This window comes from Elaeis guineensis, chromosome 1 (genome assembly GCF_000442705.2).
Source record: "Elaeis guineensis isolate ETL-2024a chromosome 1, EG11, whole genome shotgun sequence".
In the NCBI taxonomy this organism is placed as follows: domain Eukaryota; kingdom Viridiplantae; phylum Streptophyta; class Magnoliopsida; order Arecales; family Arecaceae; genus Elaeis; species Elaeis guineensis.
In genome coordinates, this window is record NC_025993.2 from 157,483,691 (window position 1) to 157,511,382 (window position 27,692).

At 35.5% G+C, this 27,692-nt stretch overlaps 1 protein-coding gene across 5 annotated transcripts; it reads left to right on the forward strand.

Annotated features, from left to right (window-relative positions):
• Nucleotides 1-27,692, forward strand: LOC105039254 (general transcription and DNA repair factor IIH subunit TFB1-1). 5 transcript variants are annotated; one of them, XM_073245281.1, is made up of 20 exons: nucleotides 1-321; nucleotides 487-741; nucleotides 2,741-2,805; nucleotides 3,019-3,082; nucleotides 4,834-4,978; nucleotides 8,138-8,213; nucleotides 8,328-8,423; nucleotides 8,672-8,716; nucleotides 10,266-10,322; nucleotides 10,418-10,573; nucleotides 10,724-10,789; nucleotides 12,288-12,411; nucleotides 14,177-14,233; nucleotides 14,344-14,471; nucleotides 14,553-14,744; nucleotides 21,027-21,140; nucleotides 21,412-21,489; nucleotides 24,978-25,025; nucleotides 25,508-25,576; nucleotides 27,314-27,692. In XM_073245281.1, exons 2-20 carry the CDS (start codon nucleotides 708-710, stop codon nucleotides 27,401-27,403), a joined length of 1,704 nt encoding a protein of 567 aa, XP_073101382.1. In that variant the 5' UTR covers nucleotides 1-321; nucleotides 487-707; the 3' UTR covers nucleotides 27,404-27,692. The 5 variants fall into 5 exon arrangements, with proteins under 5 accessions (XP_073101382.1, XP_073101376.1, XP_010913638.1 ...); XM_073245275.1 differs by having other exon boundaries at nucleotides 663-741; XM_010915336.3 differs by having other exon boundaries at nucleotides 663-741; nucleotides 14,347-14,471.

Consider the following 27,692-nt stretch of genomic DNA (forward strand, 5'->3'; position numbering starts at 1 on the left):
CATCCGCCTCTGTTCACCTGCGACGGCGACGGAGACAACTTCTCTGTCTGTCGCTCCAGCCCGACTCCGTTCCGGTCTCACCTTTCTCAGAGCGAAACCCTATATTTCCGTTCTTGGTCTCAGATCGGTTGCAGAAGCCACCAAGCTAGCGCCTCTCTCGTGCCCTAATCTCCGATCGCTCGCCCTCGCTCTCGTTCGCTCCTCCGCCTCGTTCTATTTCCGTGGGTTCCGATCTTGATCGGGGGAATGGCGGTGATCAACATGGCGGCCAAGTATAAAACGACAGTCAAAGAGCCTGGGACTCCAGGAGTGCTCAGGATGGTGAATCTTCTATTCATTCTACTCCTTTTCTCTCTTTCTTGAATTCTTGCTGCTTTCAGGTGCTACTCTTTCTCGTGATTCTCTCAGATCCTTGATGATTTGGACGTCCTGGTTAATTCTTGATTGGTTTGGGACTAGTATTTGATTCCTACTTTTCTTTGTCAGCAATTTGGAAACTTTTTGCCCAGATCACATTGTAGTAGAAGCTTCAGCCATAATGCCTGGAACCGGGAGTTTTCTTGAAAATAATTCGCATTGATCGTTTTCTTTTCTGTTGATGGTTGTTGAGCAGTCTACCATTCTTCTTGTGCTGATGATCGGTTTTGTCTTTCGGGTTGCAGTCTGAGGACAAATTTATATTCGTTCCTAACGATCCTAGGTCAGCAATGAAGCTTAATGTGGATTTTCGAAACATTAAAGGTATCAGCTGTTCTATTATTTTCACTTTGAGAAAAAAAAGTATCCCTTTTTCACATTAATACATTTCTTTCTCTAAATTCTAGCACCTTCTAGATCTTTAATGCTGATCAATGGCTGGCACACGGAACTATATTAATCGCATTTACTATTCAGCTCTTCACACCGAAAAAAGGAAGAACATGAACTTTAGTATATAGATATTATATCAATAAGTTAATCAAACAAAGAAACATGTTTTATCTGTTTGTTGAAGGTGAGATCAAAATGTTATAGTGAAACTAGGAGTTTAAATGGACCGAAGGAGCATTCTTCTGTCAACACACTTCTACACTTCTATTACCATAACCATGAAGGTTCAGCATTATCCCTTTGAACTTAATCAGCTTTGTAATATCTGTTTTAACATTTTTTTTTTTAAAATTTTTTGGTGTCTCTCCTTTTATCACTGAAACAATAAACAAAGCAACTTTTGATGCATACCAAGAGTGGATCCAATTTTATTGGATGCAGTGGGTACTAATTTATATTGTACAACTGCGTCCATGACTATCATCTTCAAATTGCAGTATGTAATATACTTTTGCCCAACTTGGTTTGTTGAGTAGGGAATTTTGTTAACCCCATGTTAAGAATTCTGCTCTCCTTCCCACTTATTCTCCTACAAATGGTAATGAACCTTTACTCTGGAAAAGGATGAGTGACAGATATGTCTAAACTGTGAAGGGATAAGCCTTTTCTTTTTCTTTTTCGTTTTCTTTTCTTTTCTTTAATGGTGGTTAGGTCTCATGAAAAAAATACTTATTTGATGCATTCTATAAGATCAAACAGGTCCCTTCCTTTTTATTGAAGGGAAGTTGTGGACCAAAGGCTGCAATTCATTTGTTTAAAGAAAGGCGCAGAGCAATTTTAAAACTTTCAGTTACATAGCATGTTTTAGTTGATCGAGGGCTTTAACATTTCATTACAAATTCCCATATTTTGCCAAAAGTAGCTAAAATCATTACTTTCCTTCCAGTCGTAGGATGCAGTGGGGTCCAACTAGTTTTGATGGAAGTATTCCTTTTGTAATAAGACGTAGGCCAAATCAATACCTACTTCCATCCCAAAACCATTTTTAGCGGATTCATTCAGCCTGATTTCATCCAAATCATGTTAAAGGATGTGCCCTGCTTTTATTCTTTTGACAATTTCAGACTTCTAAGAGATCAAAACTTCACTGAATTTGCAGTTGTGGTGAGGTGATGAAACTTTAAAGTTCTCCATTCTTAATATATTTTTTATAAGTGGATCTATAAAATTTTCATTCTTGATTTATTTTTGAATGCTAGGTGCAATAACTGCTTTCCAGAATTTTCTCAAACTTTTTCACTATATATTGTAAATTTTATGGTTATTTTCCACACTTCCCACTACACTGCACTTCCTTTCGAAGCTCATATGTGAAATAGACCACTCCACTTGGAAGTGCCCATATGAGCTCCAAGATTATGCATACAGAACCAAATATAACCCTTTTTCATAATAGACTCATGCAGAAGTTAAGGGTTAGGCAGCATCTAGTGGAGTGATGTAGGATGCTTACCGATTCACTCCGAAAATTATTTGGCATGATTTCTTGAAGTGTTCTATTTAATCGTGTGTCAAGATGTTTCCAGGACTAAAACCTATGATTCTAGGTGCTTAAACTACTTTCCAAATTTAAAAGCACATTACCTGATCATTGACCAAATGAATGAAATTCACTTAAATTTTCTGAGCTTGTGATCTTTAGATATTGATTGGAATATCATGAAAAAGCACATATCTTTATTTGGAAGAGACATTCAAAACAATGGCTTGATGACTATAGGGCGCCCGCTACCAACTTTGTTTGTGAAACATTCTATTGCTTTGAGATTTTGATTGTTAAATTTAGAAAAAAACATTGATTGACATTCTTTTTAGTGGCTCCATTATATTATTTGATTTATACTTCTAAATTTTACTATCTGTGTTTTAGGTCACAAGTTCAGCAAGGACGGTTCCAAACAAGCATTGTTGAACCTTACACAAGATTCTGAGAAGGTATGATTCACCATCTAACGATTAATTAGGTAGATCATGGAAGTTGTGTCCCTCAAATACATTGGTGAACAAATACAGACATGATATAATTTTTAATTTATTGCCTACAATTGTAACATGTGTACTGTATAAAATGGTAAATTTAATTTATTCCATGATTGATACCTTATGCTGTTGCATTAAGCGTACTTGATAGACTTACATTTATTTCAGGGAGGAGGCTACATTTTTGAGTTTGACAATTTCTCTGACCGCAATGTTTGCCGAGACTTTGTAGGTAAGTTTCAATCTCTTTGATGATAGTTTTACCAGCTTTGCTGTCAGATGTGAGATTATTAATGTGTTATTTGACACATCAACTGAGACCTACATGGAATGCCTGACAATGTTTTAATTTTTTTTATTCCAAATTTTCTTAGATAAAGGGAGAGCTTATATTGGCATTTTTTGCTTCCATTAGCATTTGTTCCCTCTTCAAGGAGATAAGTCCTAAGTATGTTGGTATTCTTGCATTCAGTTACTTATCTGATTCATCTTTCCTTCTGTTACCGCTAGTTGAGGACGATGATTACTGAAATTTGATAGAGCCAGATGTAGAATAGATCTCTGGGCCAGGAATGTTTTTACCTGCTAATATGATGACCCCTGAGTATCAACATGTAGAGATCAGTTAGAATTTCATAGAATCATGATGATAACAGACATGATCGTTCTCTGCTGCTTTAAGATGTATGCCTAATGTCATTGCCAACTAGCTTCTCTGTAGTATTTGAATGGTTTCTATTTTGCCTGATGTGGTGTAGTTTCATGGCGATGTAGCATTATGTTTCTTTTGATTTATTGTGTAGATATACTTATTTGGGGCAGTATTCATAGAATTATGATGTTGTTCCACCTATGGCTGTCACCTTCAGTAGAATATATCACATGAATAATGATCTGGCAAAGAATTTCCATGACCGCTAGAAATGGTGATCTTTGTAATTAAACATTTGTTAAATGGTATTCTGATCATGCTTTCTCAGTTTAAGCAGTGTCCTCGAAGTCACAATATTCTGTTAGCTGAATACTCCTTAGGAACCTAACTTCTTGAAGTTTATAATGTGAAAATGGTTGTTGAATACTATTTTTCTAGGTTAGGTTTATATTGGCAGGCCCATGGGGTCACCTTCAGTATCTTTGGGAGATATGTGTCTGTTAGAGTATGCTTCCCTTGAAGGACAAAGGATATGCCATCCTCTGAACTTTTTTAGATGCTTCAAGAAGGATGTTCCTTTAGGATGCCTTTAATGTATATGCAGGGAATATCTTCTTGACAATTTGAAGTAAAAAAGTTGAGAGAATGGCATACACTGGCTCCTCTTAAAAGTAGCAGTTTAACTTCCTAATTCATGTGTATACACATAAGTAGGTCTGTGAATGCATGGCTGCATGCAGACATACATACACACGTACAGTGGGAGACAGAGTTCAGCTATAATCTTCCGGATGAGGTTTCAACCCTGGATTCTATCAATACAAAATTGAAATCTGCACCATTAACCATGGGCCACACTACTTTAATGCCTAAAACAAATTACTATATCACTTCAGTGTTTCATATTTAGTCATCAGTGAACCAGCATCTTCAGTGGGCCACATAATTCAAGAATTCGTTTCATTGACCATGATCCAAACATCTTAAAACCGGTGAGAACTATCTGGCTTGGATGATTCTAAACAATGGGCTAAATTAAAGATAATGAAAGATAATATGTTGCCTCTAAAATAACTTTTTTTTTATAAAAAATATAGATGGCTGATAATTGATGCATGTATGCACACACTTATTAGAAACACATGCTTTTCAGTTCACATTTGTGGACATGGAGTTAAGCAACTGCAAAGCTTTCATTTGGTCAAATGGTTAGCAAATTAGTCCAAATAGAGAAAACCATGTTAACACTTTGGATAGTCTATTTACTAACCATTTTATGTCGAATGTATTTGATTTACATAACCATGTAATAGCTGGTGGCATCTAAACAGGAAAAGTCCTAGGGAAGTTTCAGGCTATGATGTCCTCTAAACAAAACGAGCAACTGGTGCCTGAAAAACCTGCAGCTACAGTTCATGGTGAACAGCTCAGCACTACAGAGATGGAGCTCCGAATGAAGTTGTTGAGGGAGGATAGGCAAGCTTACTCTGTTGTTATATTCCTCTGCCTTTTTGTTGATAACCAGGATCTTATTTTGCGACACAGACATTTTTCTTGATTTCTGCTACATTAAGCATATTACAGTTTCATCTTAATATCTATTATCAATATATTTGTTCTTTGAATTTTATTGCATGCCATCAAGCACTGTTGTTGACTTTTTGTTTTTTTTTTAATTACTTATGATAACTCTTAATTTATGTTCTATTTAGGATTGTTTTGATTCTGTAATGCATGCCATCTATTTAATTTTCTTCTTTCTACTTCTTATGCTCTGAGCTTTGGTTTATTCTTCAACTTTCGACATTATCAGGAATAACTGATGAAGATAGACATGTATTTCCTGTATATGACATCTCCTTGATCTGCTGAAATATATATAAAATAGATTTTGACAAACAAGCTGGAATGATGCCAGAAATAGCAGTTGGATAAGAAGCAAGAGGAAGAAGATATTAATATAGGAGAGAAGAGGAAAAGAGGAAGAAGATATTAATATAGGAGAGAAGAGGAAAAGATATCAAGTGGAATCTGCCAATAAATTCAAATAGGAACATCTCAAACAATCCAATTCTTCATTCTGTTTCATTCTCTAGTACATGCCTTTGTATAGGCACTTATGGCTCTTTTTATTCCTCAGAATTTACAATAATACATGACAACTTTCTGAAAGCTGAATGATAATGACTTTCACAGACTCTAGGGAGCGCATAATTGAGTCTTAATTAATAAAACCTAGAAACTCTATAAAGACATATTTCACATTTATGAAATATAACAAAAGCTCAACAACCACCTAGCTAATAAATATTATTGGACTAGACTTGGACTGAAATATTGGCTACTCTAAAATGGGATGACCCACCACTCATGTGTGATGGAACATATTATGTATTGTTCCAATAACTATGTTGCTTGCAGTGGAGGAAAATCAATGATTAACCAGTGGAAGATTGTAAATTATCCATTTGATGGTTTTGCTTCACTCATGTTTTAGTCCTTCTGCATTCCCTTTTACAGTTAATGTCCTAAAGCTAAAACCCACTATATTTTTGGGCCTAGAGCTTAGCTTGCGAAGAATTTGATATGTAATGTGTATATTGGTCTGTAATTTTCCAGATTTTATGTGATCATGTCAGGTTGTTTCCACATTTTCACTTTATTTGTTTTTTGTTGCTGTCCATTATTCAAGATTGGAGTTAACTATATGCTCAATTGAGAAGCATCTATTTATACAGACTGCCATTTTCTAAATTAATTATCAGTGTGATGATACATAAGTGAAAATATGTATGTATGCAGTAAAGATTAAACAAGATAGGGTACTGTTAATGTGAAGCTGGCTTCCTCAAGTGCAAAATGAAGGATTGATTAAACATATGCATTCTAAAAGCATGAATTCCTCTGACTTGCTTCATTGAGTTCAGAAGATTCACATTATATTATTAGAAACTATTTAACATTTCTCCTTATTTTCTTAAAACTGGTGAAATATTCATGTGTGAAATACTTGCAATCTCTTCGTTATGATATTGTTTGGCCATTTCTTTGCCCTTGTAATAAACTGAAGTATCTTCCCAGTTCCCATTTTTGCTAATTATTGAAACTTGTTCTGGGACTTGTCAAGGAAGTTTCTGACCAGTTGGATTTGCATTGCTCATGGATGGGAGATGGAAGATAGTATATTATCTGACATGGATATGTCACTATTTGGCAACTGAATTTGGTTTATCTAATGTTACTTTCCATAGAATTGTGAACTTTCGTGTTGTCCTTCTGTATTTTAAATGAGTGATGATATTTAACGTGGAGAAAAGTGTCATTGGAATTTCTTATGCATGAGTCATCTTAAGCTTGAAGCCTAGCAACTAGCATTCACATCACAAGAAACCTATAAGCATTTGAGCTCCCATTGATTAGAGGTAAACTAAATTGCATGATTGGAATTTTCTGGTGGAGTGGCTTGATTGGAGGTTAGTGCCTATATTTGGTGCCTTGGAAGGTAATGCAATGAGTAGAGGGGGGCTTTAGAAGATGGTTAAGGACATAGGTTTCAATGGCTAAACCATGTAGTGACCATGTGGGGTCTGTTTCTAAGATTTGAAAGGACATCGTTGGAGTGATTGAATTTTTTTAGATGGGCATGAGGTTAAGAATTGGTAAGGGAAATAGAGTAGGATTTGGCTCAGTATGTGGTTGAGGACTATTGGAAAAGAATTTTGAGTTTGCATTTGTTCGTTTAATCTTGGGCTCTTAAGTGGTATGGTGGGATGGAGGCATTTGAGGATGCTTAGATGGAACCCTTGTTTATGACACCAGAAGTGAGAGCTAGCTCTTCACCATGCTTTCTTCATCTGAAACTGATGAAGAACAGGGTTCTGCCAGTCTTTTTGGAGGGAAACCATTAATGGGTTTTCAGCAATAATACATGATCTTTAGTTAGAGCTCTGGCTGATGGATCTAGTGGGACAATATTTAGCTTTTCCTTTTAGTAGATAGGTTGGGGTCAAAAAAAAGGGGGTTTGTCCTTAAGCCAATGATCTGGAAATTGCTTTTTGGTGTCTGGTGCATGAGTCACTTTAACAGATTATTTAATTTCTCTTTTGAGTTTGACTGCTCACTATCCACTTATGGCCTAGTTTTCTTTATAGGTCAACATTACATTGATTGTTGGCAGCACAGGTTGATAATGTATGAAGCACGTGATAGTAAATATTTTCCCCTTTTTTTGTCCCTTGCTGTGTTACTCAAGAGCATATAGAGTAGGAGACATTTTGCTTCCTATATTATGCCACATTATAGCTCCACATTATAGCTGAACCCAAATAAATGGGACGTGGCTTCATGGTTGTGATTACAATGTTGAAATGTCAAGGGTTCCATGTTTACAGTTCCTGGAACTTCTGGAGCATTTTTAAAATAATGCACAATGATGACTGGCAATTCTTGCTCACTGTAGTTTTAGTTTAAATAATTAGTGTTAATATTGTTATATGAATGTGAAACTGAGATCTTAAGATCTAGGGGTTTTGTGCGAATATGACATATGGCCTTTGATGGAATTTGTTTGCTTATTTTTGCAGTTTTGAGTATCTTAACTTTGTGAATTACTGAACTGGAGGGTAATTTCTACAGTGAATTGCAGAAACTACACAAGCAATTTGTCATTGGTGGTGTGTTGACAGAATCTGAGTTTTGGGCAACTAGAAAGGTCAGACATTTTATTCAACTCATATTTAGATATTTGAGTTTTGGCATAAGCTTTTCTTTTTCTCTTTTCAGATAAATTCTAGTAAAATTTTGTCTTGATTTGTTTTGGATGCAGAGTTTACTTGATGATGATGCTCAGAGAACAGCAAAGCAAAGAGCAGGATTCAAAAGTGCTATGCTTGCAGATGTTAGGCCATCGACTGATGGTCGGGTACTACATGGAACTTGTGTTTAGTTATCTTTGTTTATCCTAATTATATTGTTTTTAGCATCAATATAATCAAGGATACTGTTGTTTTCACTGCCATTAACTGCTGTAAGAGGAAAAAAATGATTCTTCAATATATTTCAATGTATTCTAGGATTTGTTCCAAGCCTTTTTCAGTCCTCATATTTGTTTGATTTTCTATTTCGATGTTATTGAAATTCTTGACTTTCATCGCTGACATTTCTCTGCAGACCAATAAAGTCACATTTAGCCTTACCCCGGAGATCATTCACCAGGTATGTTGTCTAGTACTGGCTGTACTATTGGTTCATGCATGCTCTCACAAAGCATGACTTGAAGGAAACTTTTCTTTGGGGCTAGTCAATGTTTGATTGGTGCAAACATAATCTGTAAGCTATAAGTTGTGCTTGAACTAGATGAGAAAATGATTTAACACCATATTTTTGAGACTCTTAGGCCATGTCTGGTTGAGAGGATTTGGGAGGTGAGCATAGGTATCAAATACCTATTCAGCCTATTCCCATGTTTGATAACTAATGTTGACCTGGGAATGTTGATTCAAATGTATATTGGATTCCATTAAAAGGGATAAAACCATACCCAACAGGTGGGGCTTGGGTATCGTTTTTCATGTGCCGAGTAACAACAAAAGGAGGCTTTTTTTAATATATCATATTATTAATATAATAATTTAATAAATATATATATGATAATAATGATAAGAATTTATTATCTACTAATATTGTATCATATTAGTATTAATTATATATCATATTAAATTCTATTCATAATTTTTTCATAATATATGTTATATTGACATAATCTTGGAATTGATTTCCAAGGTTTTCCCATGCCTAATTTCCATTCTTGACAACCAAATGTGGCCTTAGGTGCACAGGCTAGCCCATGACATTCAGGACTCTGAGATGCAGGGGCGCAACATGTATAGTGGTAGAGCTGTAGCATCTGTCTTTTGTTGTTTCCATTAAGAACTAAAATTTGGGGTGGATGGAATGGTCATTTAACATTAGTGTTATTTAAATGATCTGAGATAATGGAGATTGTTCACCATGCAACATTATGATAGACACATGATACTACAGAAATAATAGCGTAATTTTATACAAACAGAAGGAGAAATAGTGATTTTATAAGGCTTTCTTTATGATATTCTTGGGATGGTGTAAGTGTGTAACAATAGAGGCCCATCTCCAACTCATATATTCACCAAAACACATGTAATGTCCCTCATCGTCTTATACGAGTTTATTTGTCCAGCAAACTTTGGTTCAGCATACTCGTACTCTCTTTCCTCAGATTCACTAGCTTTTGCCAAAACCACATTGTGCCAACTGCCCTAAGCTGCCATTTATCTCGTCGAAGAAAGCTGACAAGCCATTTTCTCAAGTTTTAATATGGAAGTCTGCTTGCTGATGCCATAAAGTTTCCTATGTCAATGAGGGTGCCTCAGATCACTTCTCTCGGGTCAGTCTTTGATTTAGCTGGTAGCTCATGTTTTAAGATAATCATGGTGCATTTAGATGGGACTCCAGGAACAATGCCACCATGATATGTCTATGGTTCTCTTATACATTTGTTACACACTACTTAATGAAGGAACTTACAACCTTACACTTAGTGCGTGCACACACATGGATGGGAGGAGGGAGGGAGGATGGCAGGCTTGCATCAGAGTGATGTTGAAATATTATCTTTTATGCATGATCAGTTATATTTGGTTGGTTGTTGATAATCAATTCATTGTAAGTTTGTAACAAAAATACTTTTCAAATATAATCTTCTGATTTTGAAAATATCTTGCAGATTTTTGCTGAAAAGCCAGCTGTTCATAGGGCATTTCTGAATTTTGTCCCCAGCAAAGTAAGAATACTAATTTCAAAAGCATGCTAATCTCGAAGATACCTTGTTCCTTCTTTGCTTGCTATATTTTGTTATCATTTTCTTGAAACATCCAGATGACAGAAAAGGATTTCTGGACAAAATATTGTAGAGCTGAATACCTCCACAGGACAAAAAATTCGGTGGCTGCTGCAGCGGAAGCGGCAGAAGATGAGGAACTTGCTGTATTTCTAAAGCATGATGAAATATTGGCCAATGAAGCCCGCCATAAGGTATGAATCTTACAGCTTCTGACATATGTAGTCATGTTCATTTGTGCGTCTGGTGCAAGAGCTGTCACATAGCAGGGTAATTTTGGATGCGCTTAATTATTGTTCTTATGCTTGTGTCCCTCTTTTTCCTGGCAACCTTCTTGTCTGCAGATTAGACGGGTTGATCCAACATTAGATATGGAAGCCGATATAGGAGATGACTACATCCATCTTCCAGTATGTAAACAATCCTTGTTCATTCTTTATCTATTCATAAATGACATTGTGATGTTTATTATATGCTTTTGAGAAGGTGAATGATCTGCACTTTAATAATTTTGTTAAAAATTCTTTCTCTTGTGATTAACTATGGATCCTTGGAGTACCTTCTATCTTTTTTTTAGCATACATATGGAATCAACTTTTTGGATGGCATAACTGAAGATTTATGGTTTTTTGTTTTCTGCAGTTCTCATGCTAAATAGATTCTTCTTGTATTTGCTTTGCTGTTGTATTTACACTTGTGGTTGTTTCTGAAGTCCCTAATGTATATGTTCATATTATCTCAGGAATTTTGTTTTTTTAAAAATAATGAATTGGAAGGAAAAATCGCCGGTATTTTGTAGTTTTAGAGACTTGAGCATGATACTATATTTTGTGAAATTTTTGTTTGCTTAATATATTTGAATATATAATGTATGTTTGGTATGGTGATACCGATGAGTCTTATACCTTTGGGAAATTCATTCTGCTAATCATGTGACAGACTGTCACACTCGTTAGGGCTTTCTCCCCTTAAATGTTGATATAAAGATGTTATATGCTTGTCATCTATTTATTATGCATGATGAAACCAGTTAGGTGACACATACTGGCACACTTGTGAGGACTTTTTCCTCTCACAGAGCATGTTGATGTCAAGATGCTATGTAATTGCAGTTTACTTATGCATAAAGAAAGTAGTTGCGTGACACATACTGACACACTTGTGGAGACTTTTCCCTCTCAAACAGTATGTTGATATTAAGATACTATATGCTTGCAATCCAATATTAAACTACTATATGCTTTCATGCTCGCTTGTTCTGATTACGTGGTAATGTAATACTATGAACATGTAATCTTTAGCATCAATGTATCTCCCTGTTGGTAAAGATCTGGACACTAAAATCCAGAGAAGTTAGAAAAAGCAATATATTGCATTAGAAAAGTACTAATTGTTAGAAATCATACAACTAATGATGGCATGTTTGTATAACATTAGGATGAACCAATAAATTATGCATGACACCAAAGATTCAAGTCCCAGAGGGACGTTCCACGGGACATCAGGATAGGGTACCATCCCATATATTGGGACAGGGCTGTCCCGCTAGTGTCCCAGCATCCCAACTGGGACGACTTGGGACATCCTTTGTCCTAAGTGTCGGGACGGGACGGGATGACGGCACATCCCATTCTATAGGAAAATCGGGACAGCCTCATCCCACGGGATTTAAAACCTTGCATGAGACTTATTTAATAGATGTTGGGATTTTAAAAGTTATCAGGACTCATATCCTTCATAGGGCTCCATTTGGTTGATAGTTCAATATTAGGGTATGTAAAATTGATAACAAAATTTATCCTCTAAATTATAGATATAAAAAAGTTGATCATGAGAAATATTTTAAAGTACCTTCAGTGGCGTATTCTTATTGGACTCTATTTTGCCTCCTCTTATGGTGACTTGCAGGATCATGGAATTCTTCGGGATGGTAGCAAGGAGACTGCTGATGCTGAGAATGAATTTGCTAGGAGGACACTCTCACAGGATCTTAATCGGCATGCAGCTGTGGTTCTTGAAGGGAGGGCATTAGGTAGGATGAATTCATGTGGTTTATGTTAGTTAATGTGCCATTTTATCATTCTTAAACAACATCAATTTATCGTCAATAGCTTGTTGATGGGTTGCATTTGTCTTGAATTCTGTTCAAAACAAAGCTCTCCCTCTCTCTCTATATATGTATGAATTTACACAGCACATATACACATGCATACATATATTTAGTTTTATGAATCATGAAAATGGGATTATGTTGCAGAAAGTATTGGATTGCTATGGTAAATCTGTTGACTTTAGTGGTACTTGCTAATAAAGGAAATGTCATCAAGGCTAAGGAAACACTCATAATGCCTGTCCTCTGGCACAAGTGCTTTTGAGTTCTCATTGGCTTTTAGTAGTTTACTGCTCTTGCATTTATATCATAGCATGATTTCTCCACTTCCTCTTTTCCTGGTCTCCCTTAAGCACAATGGCACGACAGGAAAATGGCACTACTTTCTTTTGTGGATTCTGCTTTGCTCTCTTTTTAACCATTACCATCTCATTTGTCCAGTTATCTCACCTTTATTCTTTTTCCTCAGCTGAATAAATACATATATGTACATACATGCATATATATTCAGTTTTCTTTTTGGCATGTGTTCCTTGTTCACAAGATCAAGCATATTTTCTGAACAAAGCCCTGCTATGCTTGTTTTTTGGTTCTTTAACCATATTTATGAAATGATGACCTCTTTTTTTGGGGAGAGGAGGGCCAAAGCCCATCTGGTATGAAATGGCAAGCTGTTATCTGTTTATATGCAAAATGATCTGGAATAGTGTTATATCTTTGCATTCAATTTGTAACTATTGCTTACTTTATACATTGTCCATGAGAAACATTAAAATATTTTGAATTTATTTACTTGATGCATTTTGCTTGTTTATTTTCTTAGTCAGTTGATTATACCACAAGTATATTTGTGCAAACCTAAATTAGTTTAACTCTGTATCCATGGGAAACTACAGCTTCACCCATTATAAACCTTAGATGCACTCGAGTGAATATCTTGATGGTCAAAGTCCAAAATTTACTTTGATTTGTTTTTAAATGTCTGCCTCAAACAATCCAAAATAATTCCTGAGCTTATTCAACAGTTACATTGTAATTGGTGCAAGTTCCTATACTTTCTATAATGAGATGATTATGAAATGTCTTGTCTGTGATTTGTTAGTCTTTTGGCTGGCAATCAGGCTCTCTATTCCATCAGTAAGCTATCTCTTTTTGATGCAACGAGGCAAAAAATGGTGTAATCGTGACATTATTTATGAAGTGGACAGTGCTGCTTTCATCAGTCATGTAACGGAGTGTTTAGAATATGTCGTCTAAATGCTTAAGACTTTGATGGGCATGGATGACTGATTTGAGTCAAGATTCATGCAACAATTTGCACATAATTTATCATGCAGATGCCTGAATTTGCCATCCACAATTCTCTAGCACCCGTACCACCCACCATCTTAACTTCATTATCTTTCCTCGAGTATTGTAGGAGCAGGGCTGGGGGTACTACATAAATGACTGTCATCGACTTAAAAAAGTTGGACCTGGAAACCTGGAATTATTCTATATGTTGGTCATATATAGTCTACGTGCTAGGAAACCAGTTTGTAATGCCTTTCTTTAACTGCATTATGTTGTAGTTGTTCTGATGCATTAGTGTAACCATCATACTTTGAGTTTTCTTTTCCATTCTCTAAGGTCAGGAATTTGTCATTACCAAACTATAATTGTCGCCATATTTTCATTATGGATGTAGATGTGGAGTTGGGAGACACAAGGACTGCAGCTGAAGCACTCGCAAGGTCCAAACAGGGTTAGACATGATATTTCTTTTCATCTTTTTGTGCATCCATTTATCTATCTGACCTTGTTATCAAACTTGACTAAGTATGTTTCTATCTTGGTTCTATAAATTTTCTGCACCAGAGTTGTCTACTGAAATCTCAGATGAGAAGACAAACCAAGAACGAATGGAGAAGGTTTCTCGAATGACTGAGATTGAGGATCTCCAAGCTCCTTGTAGCCTCCCATTTGCACCGCTCTGCATCAAGGTATTGATTGATTGTTCACATATGATGAAATGGCTGTTACCCTGTTAGCTAACAGATTATTTATTATATTTATTTCATCAGGATCCGCGGGAGTATTTTGATTCACAACAAGCCAATGCTTTCAAAGCTTTAGGAGATACTGGTGGTGGAATCACACCTGTTGATTGCAGCCTAAAGACTGAGGAGGCATATATTTATTTGCTGGAGCAGATTTCTGAGGTGAAAGTCAGAGGGTTGAATAAACCAGTTGTTCAACCTGAAGCAGCTCTCAAGGTAAATTTATCTGCATTAACAGTAAGTTATATCTTATGGATTTCCCACTTCTTGTTATAAAAACAATTTCTGTTTTGACTCATTGTATTTCCTCAAATGCTGGGTGATTTTGTAGACTACTGGAATTTTCAACCAATCATTATCTTTCTTCAATTTTAACAGCTGACAGTGCTTGATGGTAGAACAATCTTCATTTCATTTGGTGGTCTGGTCCATGATACTATACTATTTTGTTTAGAAGGACTTGCTGTTGTGCCGTATCTACACTCAATTCCTAGATTGTCCTGGAAGTAAATGTTTGCTTTCTATTTAAAATCAGTCTAGCGGATTCTGATGAAAAGAAAATTTTCATGCAGCATGAGAATTTTCTATTGGGTTGTTATATTTAATAGCAAGCTTTGGCTTTTTAAGAAGCTTTGCTTTTTATTATTAGTCTAGTTTTACTGATGTGACTATGCTATTCTACTTTGATCGAACTCTGGACTCAATAGACTGAGTTTGATAAGCAACTTTTTGTATGATGACTTTATATTGGGCATTTTGCATGAATGGCTATTCACATTTTTAGACTTGCAGAAATGTGCCATTTTCATTTCTTTTTGTAGAATCAGCTGTTTTTCAATTTTCTTGACTATATTTTTCCTGGCCATTCAGTGACTTCAGCACTAGACGTTCCCAAAATGGGTACCATCAGGTTGGGCAAATTAGAGAATGGATGGACACCTGTTGGAATTCCAGCCTGACTTCTACTTTTAGGGCCTATCGAAAGAGAATCCAATACCTCTTAGTCATAGATATGTGAATAGGACAAACTGACCTCCATGGATATCTTTGCTTCGGAACAAAACATCCCCATATATTGCGATGCATAGATTCAAGGGGATTGTGCACATATTATGTAGTATAGACATCTAGACAAACTAGTGCACAATCTAAGGCTAAATATTTGGTAAGCTGTTTGCATCTAAAATAACCAGAGACAAACATTTAAACTATTTATGTGCATAAAAAACCAAGTAGACAATCTATGGTAGATACACTTAGATAAATTGATGTATTATAAATTTGATATAAATTTATATCCACCAGTTCATACATTCATTGATACATAAAATATGCAGTCAGTATATTCTCCTCTAATATTTAAATATTCTTACTAACCGATGCATCTATTCCAGTGTAAAATTTGATTATTAGATGGATGAAATTCATGTTTATTGGGCCAATGACAATTTGGTCAGAAAAATTGAAACTACAAAAAGAAATAAAAATGACCATTTCTGCCAGTAGTGAGTGGTCACTTTTGCAAAATTTCCCTTTAAATAAAGGTGACAACAGTTTGAACAAATTAACTCAATAACATTTTCACATGTGACTAAAAGGAGCTAATCAATGAGGTGGTACACTATATGCAATATAAGACACACACAAACAAATACACACGTGTGTGCATTTTCATACATGTTAAGATAAGTTTGTTACATCAACAACACTAAAATATAATATAAATTGCACTTGAAGCATAACAACCTCAAATAAGCATTGCTATGTTGGGTTCTGCATTAGTAGTTATCGTTCTTCAATTTTGGGGAAGGCTTTTATGAATGAAATGTTATAAACAAGGATGTTTTGTTATGATGTCCTATTGGTTGTGAAATTATCATTAAATTCAGTTCTTAAATTTTATAGTAGCTTAAAAACATGCCATTGTGTGTTCACATATAATTATGAACATCTATGAATTTTTTTCTTCAATTTTGGTCTAATAATATTATTTTTATCTAATGTTTTAAACTTTTCCATATGTTCTATAGCTCGCATAACTATATATTGAACTATAAATTGACAATGCTTATGCACATTTAAAACCACTGTTGTCAAAGACATGCCTAGCTGCTTTAGCACCTCACCTACATCTAGGTGAGGCCATTTCATATAGGCACATACAAAGCAAGCCTCATGTGGGCCTTTGAGATGGACGAAATTCATGTTTATTGGGCCAACGACAATTTGGTCAGAAAAATTGAAACTACAAAAAGAAATAAAAATGACCATTTCTGCCAGTAGTGAGTGGTCACTTTTGCAAAATTTCCCTTTAAATAAAGGTGACAACAGTTTGAGCAAATTAACTCAATAACATTTTCACATGTGACTAAAAGGAGCTAATCAATGAGGTGGTACACTATATGCAATATAAGACACACACAAACAAATACACACATGTGTGTGCATTTTCATACATGTTAAGATATGTTTGTTACATCAACAACACTAAAATATAATATAAGTTGCACTTGAAGCATAACAACCTCAAATAAGCATTGCTATGTTGGGTTCTGCATTAGTAGTTATCGTTCTTCAATTTTAAGGAAGGTTTTTATGAATGAAATGTTATAAACAAGGATGTTTTGTTATGAGGTCCTATTGGTTGTGAAATTATCATTAATTTCAGTTCTTAAATTTTATAGTAGCTTAAAAACATGCCATCATGTGTTCACATATAATTATGAACATCTATGAATTTTTCTCTTCAATTTTGGTCTAATAATATTATTTTTATCTAATGTTTTAAACTTTTCCATGTGTTCTATAGCTCACTTAACTATATATTGAACTATAAACTGACAATACTTATGCACATTTAAAACCACTGCTGTCAAAGACGTGCCTAGCTGCTTTAGCACCTCACCTACATCTAGGTGAGGCCATTTCATATAGGCACATACAAAGCAAGCCTCACATGGGCCTTCGTAAGGCACACTTTATGATTGTGTGCTTTATGTGTCTATATGATTTTGGTTGGTTGCAACCGTATTGTATTTGTTGTATTATAAGATGATTTTTTTTGTGGGTGCATCTTGTGTTTATATTTGCATTTTTATGAATATTTGTGGGTGCAACTGAAATTATTTAGTGTGTGTACTTGTGGATGTGTGTTGTGTTTGTTCGTATTGTTTATCTCTGCCTATTATGTTTAAGACCATAAGTTCATTATATGCATATATGCATAGATGTCAACACACATTCATACATTATACATACATAAGCATGCATATGCACATAGCACTAGGTTCATGCCAACTGGATTTGAACGATGTGTTCAATCCTTATTGGATGTCTGACACCCAATGATCTAAGTCACTGGATGTGATCTATTATGCCTAAATTGCTTAGAAACTAAAAATCATATGATTTGGAGATCTCTAGCCGCATTGAGTGGTCAAAACAGATAGTTTAAATAACACCATGCAATGCTCAGTCTTGTCCAAATCACATTATTTTTTGGTAAGTAGTTCATAGTTAGTAGATCACATCCAGTGGCTCAGATTGTTATTATTGGACACCATTGTCTGGTCAGGACTAACTGGATTGGACTTCAAATCTGGTTAACTGGATCCTATTCCACCCCATACATGCATACATATGTACATGTGTCCATCTGTATATGTATATGTATATCCAGTGCACCCTGAGCCTTAATAACCTGCAAGAAAAGTGATTTAAAGTAAATGATAAAAATGTTATGGCAAAAGTATGTAAAAAACCATGTGATAGACATGCATGAAGCATCTTCTCTCATCTCTTTCTCTGAGCTACAAAATTATCCACTATATTACAGCCACAGGTATATCCATTTAACGTTGTGTAATAAATCAGGCATTAGAATGGGTAAACCTAAACACCTTTCTTTACTTATGCTTGGTAAGCCATTGACCACATGGTTATTGTCTTTATAACTTAGTATGATCACGCGAATGCAGTCTCTTTCATTTCTAATTCCGGAATGAAATTATGATAGTTAAAGACAAATATGCTTTCTCAATTGCATGGAGGCAAGTTTTTGAAAGGTTATGTATGTGCTGTTATCCAGCATATAGGACAATATTCAAATATATACAATTCATTTCTATTTGGCCCTCTTGCACAAATGGGTATGATACATGACCATGTGCATAACAAATCACTATGTACATCAGAATGTCTTTGGCATTTTCTGAAACTTACAGTGAATTAGTTCAAGGATTCTAATGTGGATAATGCGGGAGTACTTGGTGGTATACTCTCATTGAAGAAATCTACTGTTTTTGGTGAAATGGATGATAGGAATGTTTTGTGAAGTGATAAATGTAACATTGCATTTCATCTGGTTTCTAATGAGCGGGTAGTTAGGAATCTGTAGTATGTGCTTGCCATGTGGTAAACAAGTCTGTTTGGTGAGTGATGCCTAAGTTGATTCGGCATCAAAGCTAAACAACTTCCACAACAATACAAGCCATTGAATAAGACTTAGGCATTGCTGTGTGTGAGATCTGCTATGCTTATGGTTCCATGACACGAATTTCAGAATGCAAAGACCAAATTAAGCAAGAGCTCAAGCAAAGAGGCTTGGAAAGGAACGAGTGAGTGCCAGTTTCTTGGAGGCAGTAGGAAATGGACATTAGGGCTTTAAAGTATACTTGGCTTGGAGTACTGCAAAATGGACTTTAGCTTTTGGTTAGTTGAGAAATGGTCACAGTGACAAGTCAACCACTAGCTGACTGCATTGAGTGGGCTGGAAGGGCTTACCCTTAATGAGATGCAGAGACTCCATAATGGAATCAAATATTTGTACATTGTTCCTTCTCAGTATCATTGAGGAGAAGGGGCAACCTCAAGATCCAAGAAGTAACTACTTTGAGTGGGCTGGAAGGGCTTACCATCAATGAGATGAAGAGGCTCCATTTGGATCAAACCTTTGTATGATATTCCACCTAGTATCATTGAGGAAAGGATGCAAGATCAGGACCCAAGAAGTCAGTAGATGTAAATAGTAGATCTGACAATCAACATTGAAGGTGGTGCTTTAGATAGGAAATATTGGAAGCATCACTGCTACCAAACTCATCAGAAAATTGCATGGTTTTTGTTTTCACAGGTGAGAGGAGCAAGAGCTTTCTCTGTAAATGGTTTTACTATTTAAGTATTTATCTTTCCTAAAACATGATGCAAAAATGAAAGAATGCCTTAAATGGGATTAAGCTAAGTTATTTAATATATGCACCCGGGGTTGTATGCAGTTAAATGAATATTGTGGAGATCTCCAGAACCAAACTCTAGCTTCTATATTTGGATTTGGGTGTTGCATGGTTAAGAGGGTTTATGAACATAAACCAAATGTCGTAAAGCTAGACGGAATAGTTTCGGAATTCAGTATATTTATTGAAGTCTAGAAGTTAGAGTATTTTTAAAAATTATTGTGAACTAGTAGTGACCTAGGTGAGAAAGAGTTTGATGCAAAATGTTTGGATAGGGAAAAAAAAAAAATCAATTTTCAAGGATTTGACCTTGAATAGGAAAAGATGGTAAATGAGACCCAATTTTCCAATCCCTGTTGTATTGGGCCTTGTTATCTATGTTTAATATGGATTTACACACTGCAGTTGCTGCATTATTTGTCCTTCTGTTTGCATGAACCATCTTGATGACCCATGTAGATTGCTTCTTTGGGAGACTAGTTAGGTCAGTAAAGAAAAGCAAAGTTTTATTGTATCTTGGCCCTTCTAGAATATGATACACTGTTTTCTGTAGGTAAAACAGCTCTGAGAACATCATGAAGGAATATGACAAAATGCTAACTACTTACTTTTGCATGCGTATCTTGCTAGGTACTGATAATTTTTACATAAAACACTGTTGTCTTCTAATGTAAATATCAGGTGTTGGAGGAAGATTCTTCAACCAGCATTCTCTTTTCTTAATAATGCTGATCAACCGAGGAGCTTCTAGAGATATAAACCTGAACTAAGTTGAAGTAGGTTACTAAGTGGATGATGTTGGAAATACCTGAAATACAAATAGCTATAGTGTTATGGACCTTATGGTAACTTCTGTGCCTTGTCATTGTTAGATAGACATAACTATTCCATCCAAATCATTTAGTTTTTTTACAGGATTTTATTTATTAGCTATCATAATTTCTCTCTTACATGCAGTTCAGTTATGGTTTATGACGTGGAAGGCTAAGTAAATCTTTGTGGGTTGTATAATTCTTGCATGCTCTTCTATGTTGCATAATATGTAAAATTAAGAGGTTGGTCACAAAGAAAAACAGAGTGCAAAATGATGACACATTTACACCAGATATAGAAATTAAAGATATGAATATTCTTCTTCCCCATGTTTTGTTTAAGTTGTCCTTATAAGATGAACTGCTTGTATCACTGCTTTACTTGACTTAATATTCATCAGTTATCATAATTGCATGGAGCAGGAAAACCTAACTACCTCACTGGTATGAGCTAGGTTCTCAATGGGTTGAATCCATATCTTTCAAGTACCAAATATCATCTTGGAAAGAACCCTCAGGAGTGTGTCCTGGATAGGCTGCCAAACAGGACTAAAGATGAACTTATGCATGTGAGTTGCCTGACTTTCAAAGAGTTCCTGCACCTTATTACATGTTAACATCTGCACATTTTGCTTCAAATTAGAAATCTCTCTTGAACTTAATCACATGATATGATTATTTACTTTCTTCTATCCATCAAATTAATTGCATATCCTGCACCCATTCACCTAGAGGTGAATTTTTTGCCTACTCATGTTTTTTTTTTTAGAGGAAGTATGCTACTAGTCCCCTTACTGTCAGAATAGATGAAACTGCTCTTATGACTATTATTTGTTTCAGCATTGGACATCCATTCAGGAGTTGCTACGACATTTTTGGTCGTCATATCCTGTTACAACCGCATATCTTTATAATAAGGTACTATTTCTCAGTTTTTACCAGATGTTCCATAGCTTATGAGCCATAGGAAGGTGGATCATTTTACTTGGCCCTCTTTCTTATTTCCAATTAACACTATTATGACAAGGATCTGTCTTTTCCTGAAGTCATGAATTGTTATAAAGAATAAAAATGTGTCAATAGGGTAGTATGTTTTATAAATGCTTCTACTTTCTCTTAATGGCTATTCTTTTATATTATTTTACATGGAATGTATTCAAGCACAATTCTAGGCTTACATAATTGTCAATAACTTGATAGTGATGATAATATGGAAATCTGACCATAAGAAATAAATTTGATTTTTATTGTGAAATGAGTTATATTCTTAAAAATCAATTGAGATGCAAATGGATTTCAAGAAGATAATGGAATAGACTCGATTGGTTTGGTTACGGAATTGGTATGCTGATTTCTTGAAGGTTAGGGAATGACGAAGAAGAAATGCACAATTGTAATGACTTGGGATCTTACCCAAAAAGGCTAATCAAAAGGTGTTATTTGGATTCCTTGATCACATATAACTACCAAGATCTATCCAACGCATAGTCGATGTGGGACTAAAGACAAGTCTGCATAAGCCCTCATATACTCCCCCCATTTAAGCCCAGTGTTCCCGCCAGATTAAGGGTTCAAATCTAATTACAAGTACCACAAATCTAATTACAAACCCCACGATTAGCCCTTGGTCAGCCCAAATTTGCCTTTGCTGCAATGTCCCCTAGTCCACATTGGCTATGGACTAGGTCCGCTTTGATATCTTTTGCAATAACTTAGGATCTTATCCAAAAGGCTAGCCAAAAGATATTATTTTGGATTCTTTAATCCTATATAAGGATCCAAGATCTATCTAATGCATAGCCAATATGGGATTAAAGATATGCCTGCATGGGTCCTCACAACAATATATAAGAAAACTTGGGTTAAAGTCCAAACATTAAAAATGGAGGATAATCAACCAAATAGTAGAACATGTAAAAAGGAATATGAAACCATTATAGCAAGGAAGTATTTCATGCGGAAGATTATATGCATGGTTTTAATGTATATATTAAAAAAATAGTTAGCATTGACAAAAGTTTATTTGGTGGTCAGTGAGCAACATGTTAATTTTGTATATTGGTAAGCTTCTAACATTCAAGGCAGAACAGCAACTTCAAGTGTTGGTTTTCAGAAGTCATACTGAGAGTAGGCTTATATTTGGGGTTTGGTAAGTTTACTTTTGTTATACCAGCTACAGATGCATTTATTCTTAGGCATAATTTGTTTGTTACTTGTTGATGATATGTTGTAGGTCAGCAAGGCCATGGAAGACAAAAATGCTAGACTGGAATTAGTGCAATCTAAAGAGAGTTAACATTACTGTTCAAAAATAGAAAAGAAGATAAGTAGAGGAAAAAAATCTGTTCAAAAAACAAAATAGAAGAAAAATTGATTGTATATTTTATCTAGCCTCTAAAGGATTTTTATAGGCATTTAGATACAATGTATTTGGATAACCATTAAACATGGTAAGATCCTTATATATATATGATTATAACCAAATATGGTTATAATTATATTACATACTGAATTTTATCTAACAATATATGGCTATAAGATCCTCATATATATGGTTATAATCTAATATGGTTATAACCATATTACATACTATGTAGACCATTTTATATACTATGTCTTCTAACACTCCCTCTCAAGTTGGAGCATATATATCAAACATTCCAAGCTTAGTACATAAAGGAAGAAAAAGCGAGTAGGCCTAAGAGCCTTAGTAAAGATATCAGCCAACTGATCCTTGAGATATTCTTCTCTTGAAAGTAGGTCATCCTCAAGAAATCCTACATCTTTTTTATAGTGGATAGAAATATCGCAGTGTTAGCAATATGAGACTCTAGGCTGTTCAACATTCAGGTAAGAACAGCATAATCAGCCTCTTGCCATTTGCAGAATTTCACTAAATCAGCACTATCAATAGGTTCCTTATCTAGGTGATGAAGTTTCCTATGGGATCTCACCATGTAGCGAAATGCCTGAGACCAAAGAAGATAATTGACACCATTAAATTTGACACTGGTACCAAGAGAGAGTTTTCAGATCATTCGAGAAAGAGGTCATTGAGCAAATCTATATGATTTGTCAAAAGAATAGGCTGAACAGTACAGAAGACCAAGAAGCTACAAGGAAGAATAGATCTGCAGCAAGGTAGGCCGAACAATAGTAGCAGCAGGAGAAAGAGATCAAACAGCAGTAGGAGAGGCCGGCAGCTAAACGACACCAAGAGAGAGAGGCCGAACAGCATAAGGAGAAATTAAAAGAAGAGAAGGGGACCGTGTGGCACCAGAGATGGCTGCGGTTTGATTAGGAACTCTGATACCATGTTCTAAAACAGAAAAGAAAAGAAATAGAGGAAAAAAATCTGTTCAAAAACAGAATAAAGGAAAAATTGATTGTATGTTTTATTTAGCCTCTAAAGGGCTTTTATAGGCATTTAGATACAATGTATTTGGACAATCATTAAACCTAGTAAGATCCTCATATAAATGATTATAACCAAATATGGTTATAATCATATTACATACTGAATTTTGTCCAACAATATATGGTTATAAGATCGTCATATATATGGTTATAATCTAATATAGTTATAACTATATTACATACTATGTTAACCATATTACATACTATGTTGACCATATTATATACTATGTTTTCTAACACATTACAAGTAGTGGATCTATGTGGTCAGTTGCAGTTTTGGTTAAGCAACAATGCAATACTTGAGCATACATTTTTTGTTTCCTTAGTTTGACTATGACAAGGATGGAGAGAGATGGAATTTTTCCAATAAGGCTGATAAAACAGTGATTGCAGTGTTCCTGAGTCATTAGAAAAAAAATGTCAAGTGAGCAATCTATTTTGTTTTTGCCTGGGAGTGCTGTCCTATTAGCCAGAACTTTAGGTCCAAGCAACCAAGTTGCAATCCTTAAACTAGACAAGGAGAAATTATAAAGTAGGGGCCTTGTTTGGCTGGGGTCGTGGCCTGATGCTGGTGTTTTTATTTTTTTATTAAAGAAAAGACCTCTCAAGGTCCCTTTTTTTTCTTAACCCCTTGGGTATTGAGTCCTGCAATCCCGCCTCCCTTCTTTCCTGCTCCTCCTCCCTCTCTTTCTCTCCAACCCCTCTTGCTTTGTTCATGGATGATCTTGCCAGATCCTGCAGGATCTTCCCAAACAGGCCTAAGAGGGAACAAGGCAAGCTTCAATATGGGGAATTGGATTTTGTTTCAAAGGAGAATAGTGAAGAAAAGAGCCAAACTGAGATACAGAGCCCATTATGCATTCCTTTTCTAGCTTTATGCTGTACCGACCTTCTTCAGTTAGCAAGTTTCAGTCGCATGCTAACTGATCATTTGTGTATGTAACTCTCTGATGTCTTCATTTTTGTTGATTTCCTTTCATTTGCAACAGGTTTTAAGATTGAAGGATGCTATGGCACAGATCTATCATAAGCTACAGGTATGCCATTGTTGCATCTAATCCAAGATGTAATTTGTTTTTTTACTTGTTAGAGTAGTTCCTTTCACTTTTCTTGGAATACATATCATGGCTTTAGCTTCCTAACTCTGATGAAGTCCAGCCTTGTTATAATATCTGGGGAGCTTTTTAGTTTCCAGTCTTTCATTTTATTGTTTTCCTGCTTTTACTGATGAGGATAGAGGGGCATTGGATGGATTATCCTTTGAAGTGTCATGAATGGAAAATTATTATCTTTTTTCCCTTTCACTTCTCATGTTTACTGCAAGCCAATGAAACAGTAGAAAATCCAGTTTAAATATGAGAATCTGCAGGGCACTATATGCTGAACTATATCTTTGCATGTCAAACTCTATTTTTTGTCTTGTCTGGGTTTATATTATTGCCAGTATATATGGAATCTCAAGGAAGTTGGTGAACAATATTTATGGTACATAACTGTCTACAATTTCTTGAACTTTCAGGAGATAAAGGAATCTGTTCAGTCAGATTTCCGGCATCAAGTTTCTCTCCTTGTTCAGCCCATGCTCCAGGTAGTCTTAGTGCTTATTTGCTATTTATATACTTGTGAGTACATATGCACACATGCAAATATATGTATATACGTAATACATGCACATGCATTCATGCATTCATGATACATACTGAGCAAAGGACCAATAATGTATGACGTTACCTGCTTTATTTTAGGATATATTAGAGCCCATTGGTTTAATTCATCAAGAATTTGGAAGTTGATTGATCTGAAAAATCAATTGGAGAAGGATTATTTGGTATTAGAAACATATTCTGGATTTGTGAGGTTGGAACTTGACACCCTATTGTGGACAATTGTATAATCTGAGTAAAAGGATTCAAACCTTTACATGCCAGGCTTGAAGCTCATATTCACTTCATAAACCCATTTTCTCTTTCCCCTTGCGAACTTCTTAGGGCCTCTGAAAAGTGTGCAAACTGGAAAAATATTTGCCTTGGTTTTGAATTTTGGTAATTGAAGCATCTAAATGCCTCCAATTTCCTGAAGGCTTTGAACTTTGAGTTTGATCCAAACAAAAGACGCCCCAGAACTTCAATTAATAAACAAATGGACAATCAAAGATAATAGAATTTGCCCATATGGCCTTGTTTGTCAATTTTGTTCACAACTGAATCTGATCTCGGTTTTAGGGTAAAGTTTGAACCAGGACATAATTTCATGGATTTAAGCAAGGCATTAATCCACTAATCATCATTTGTTGCATTTCCTAACGTGACAACTGTTTATTTATTTAGCCTCCACAACCAGATGGAGAAGTTTGTTCTTTAAACTGAGACCATAGATCATTTTCTTGTGTGTTGTTTGAGGATTCATGTAGAATCATGCTGGAATTCATTCACTAATGCTTAGTACCATTAAATTTATGCAGAACTCACAGAGTCTATTTAGATTTTAGGGGAACTGGCAGGCGGTTGATTACAATTTTCCAGAATTTGTAAATAAGGAACTAGGCGCTTTCCTCCATAAGGTAAAATCAATAAGGCCTTTTCTGACACCCCCATTGCAGGCTTCCAGATAACTCTCACAAGGTGGGAGTCAGGCAAGGAGAGAATTGGGTCACACGACAAGTTGCAGAGTTTGGGGAGGATTTTTGATCTCATAATCCACTTTTTTAGCTTGATTTTGGGATCTAAAATCTTGGGGTTGAGAAGTTCATGAGCCTCCTAGGGTTCTCCTATTTCTTTGCCGTTCCACCTTGCTGTCAGCTGACTACTGCTCTTCTGGGAGTTGGATCACCAACCAAGTTTGCAAACGGACACTTAAGAGAACATTGCCAAATGGTTCATAGATGTCATTGTGAATATGTGCACATTTTTAAGTTTATGCAGTGTTCTCCGTCTCTCCATATAAACTTGGATTTATTATTAGACTTGATGTACATTGAATTCGTGCATATCATTTTAGCAGACAAGTGAGGTCAAAATATCATTTGAGTAAGGCTCCTAATAATTTTAAATGCAGCAATAATAACATTAACCTAACAAGTTTATATTTCAATCAAAGCATCAAAACTTTTGTGCCATTTTCAATAACAAAACCATTTAGATTGACTTCTTAATATTGAATTCACATGGTCCTCTGAACTTTGTTCACGAATCAGGGCCTGCGGACTGGATCACTTTTTCTCTGTGTCTGTCTTTTTTGGTTTGGTTGTCATTTAATTGACATGCACAATGAACTCCTTTCAAACTAAATACATGCCATGCTGACGTCTTTTACTTTCGTGCTTCAGGCCTTGGATGCTGCCTTTGCCCACTATGATACAGAACAGCAGAAGCGGTCCGTGAAGAGTGGCAATAAACCAAATGGTTTTGTTCAATGAAAGCTTATAATTTTATTTTCCATGTAATATAATTAAATTTTGATATTCATGATGACGAAGTCACTAAATTTCCAATCCTAGAGCCTGCATGCCTGCATGTTTTTCATTTGTCTTTTGAGTTCATCCCAAACATGTATCAGGCTTTTCATATTTGATTGAGGGTCACTCATCCTGTTCATTTGTATGCCCAACATTGAGGTTCATGTGATCTTGTTGGAAAGAGATCCGGTGTAACCTTTGTGAGACGAAAAGATGCTACTCTAACGGCCTTCAATTTCATTTGTTCAAA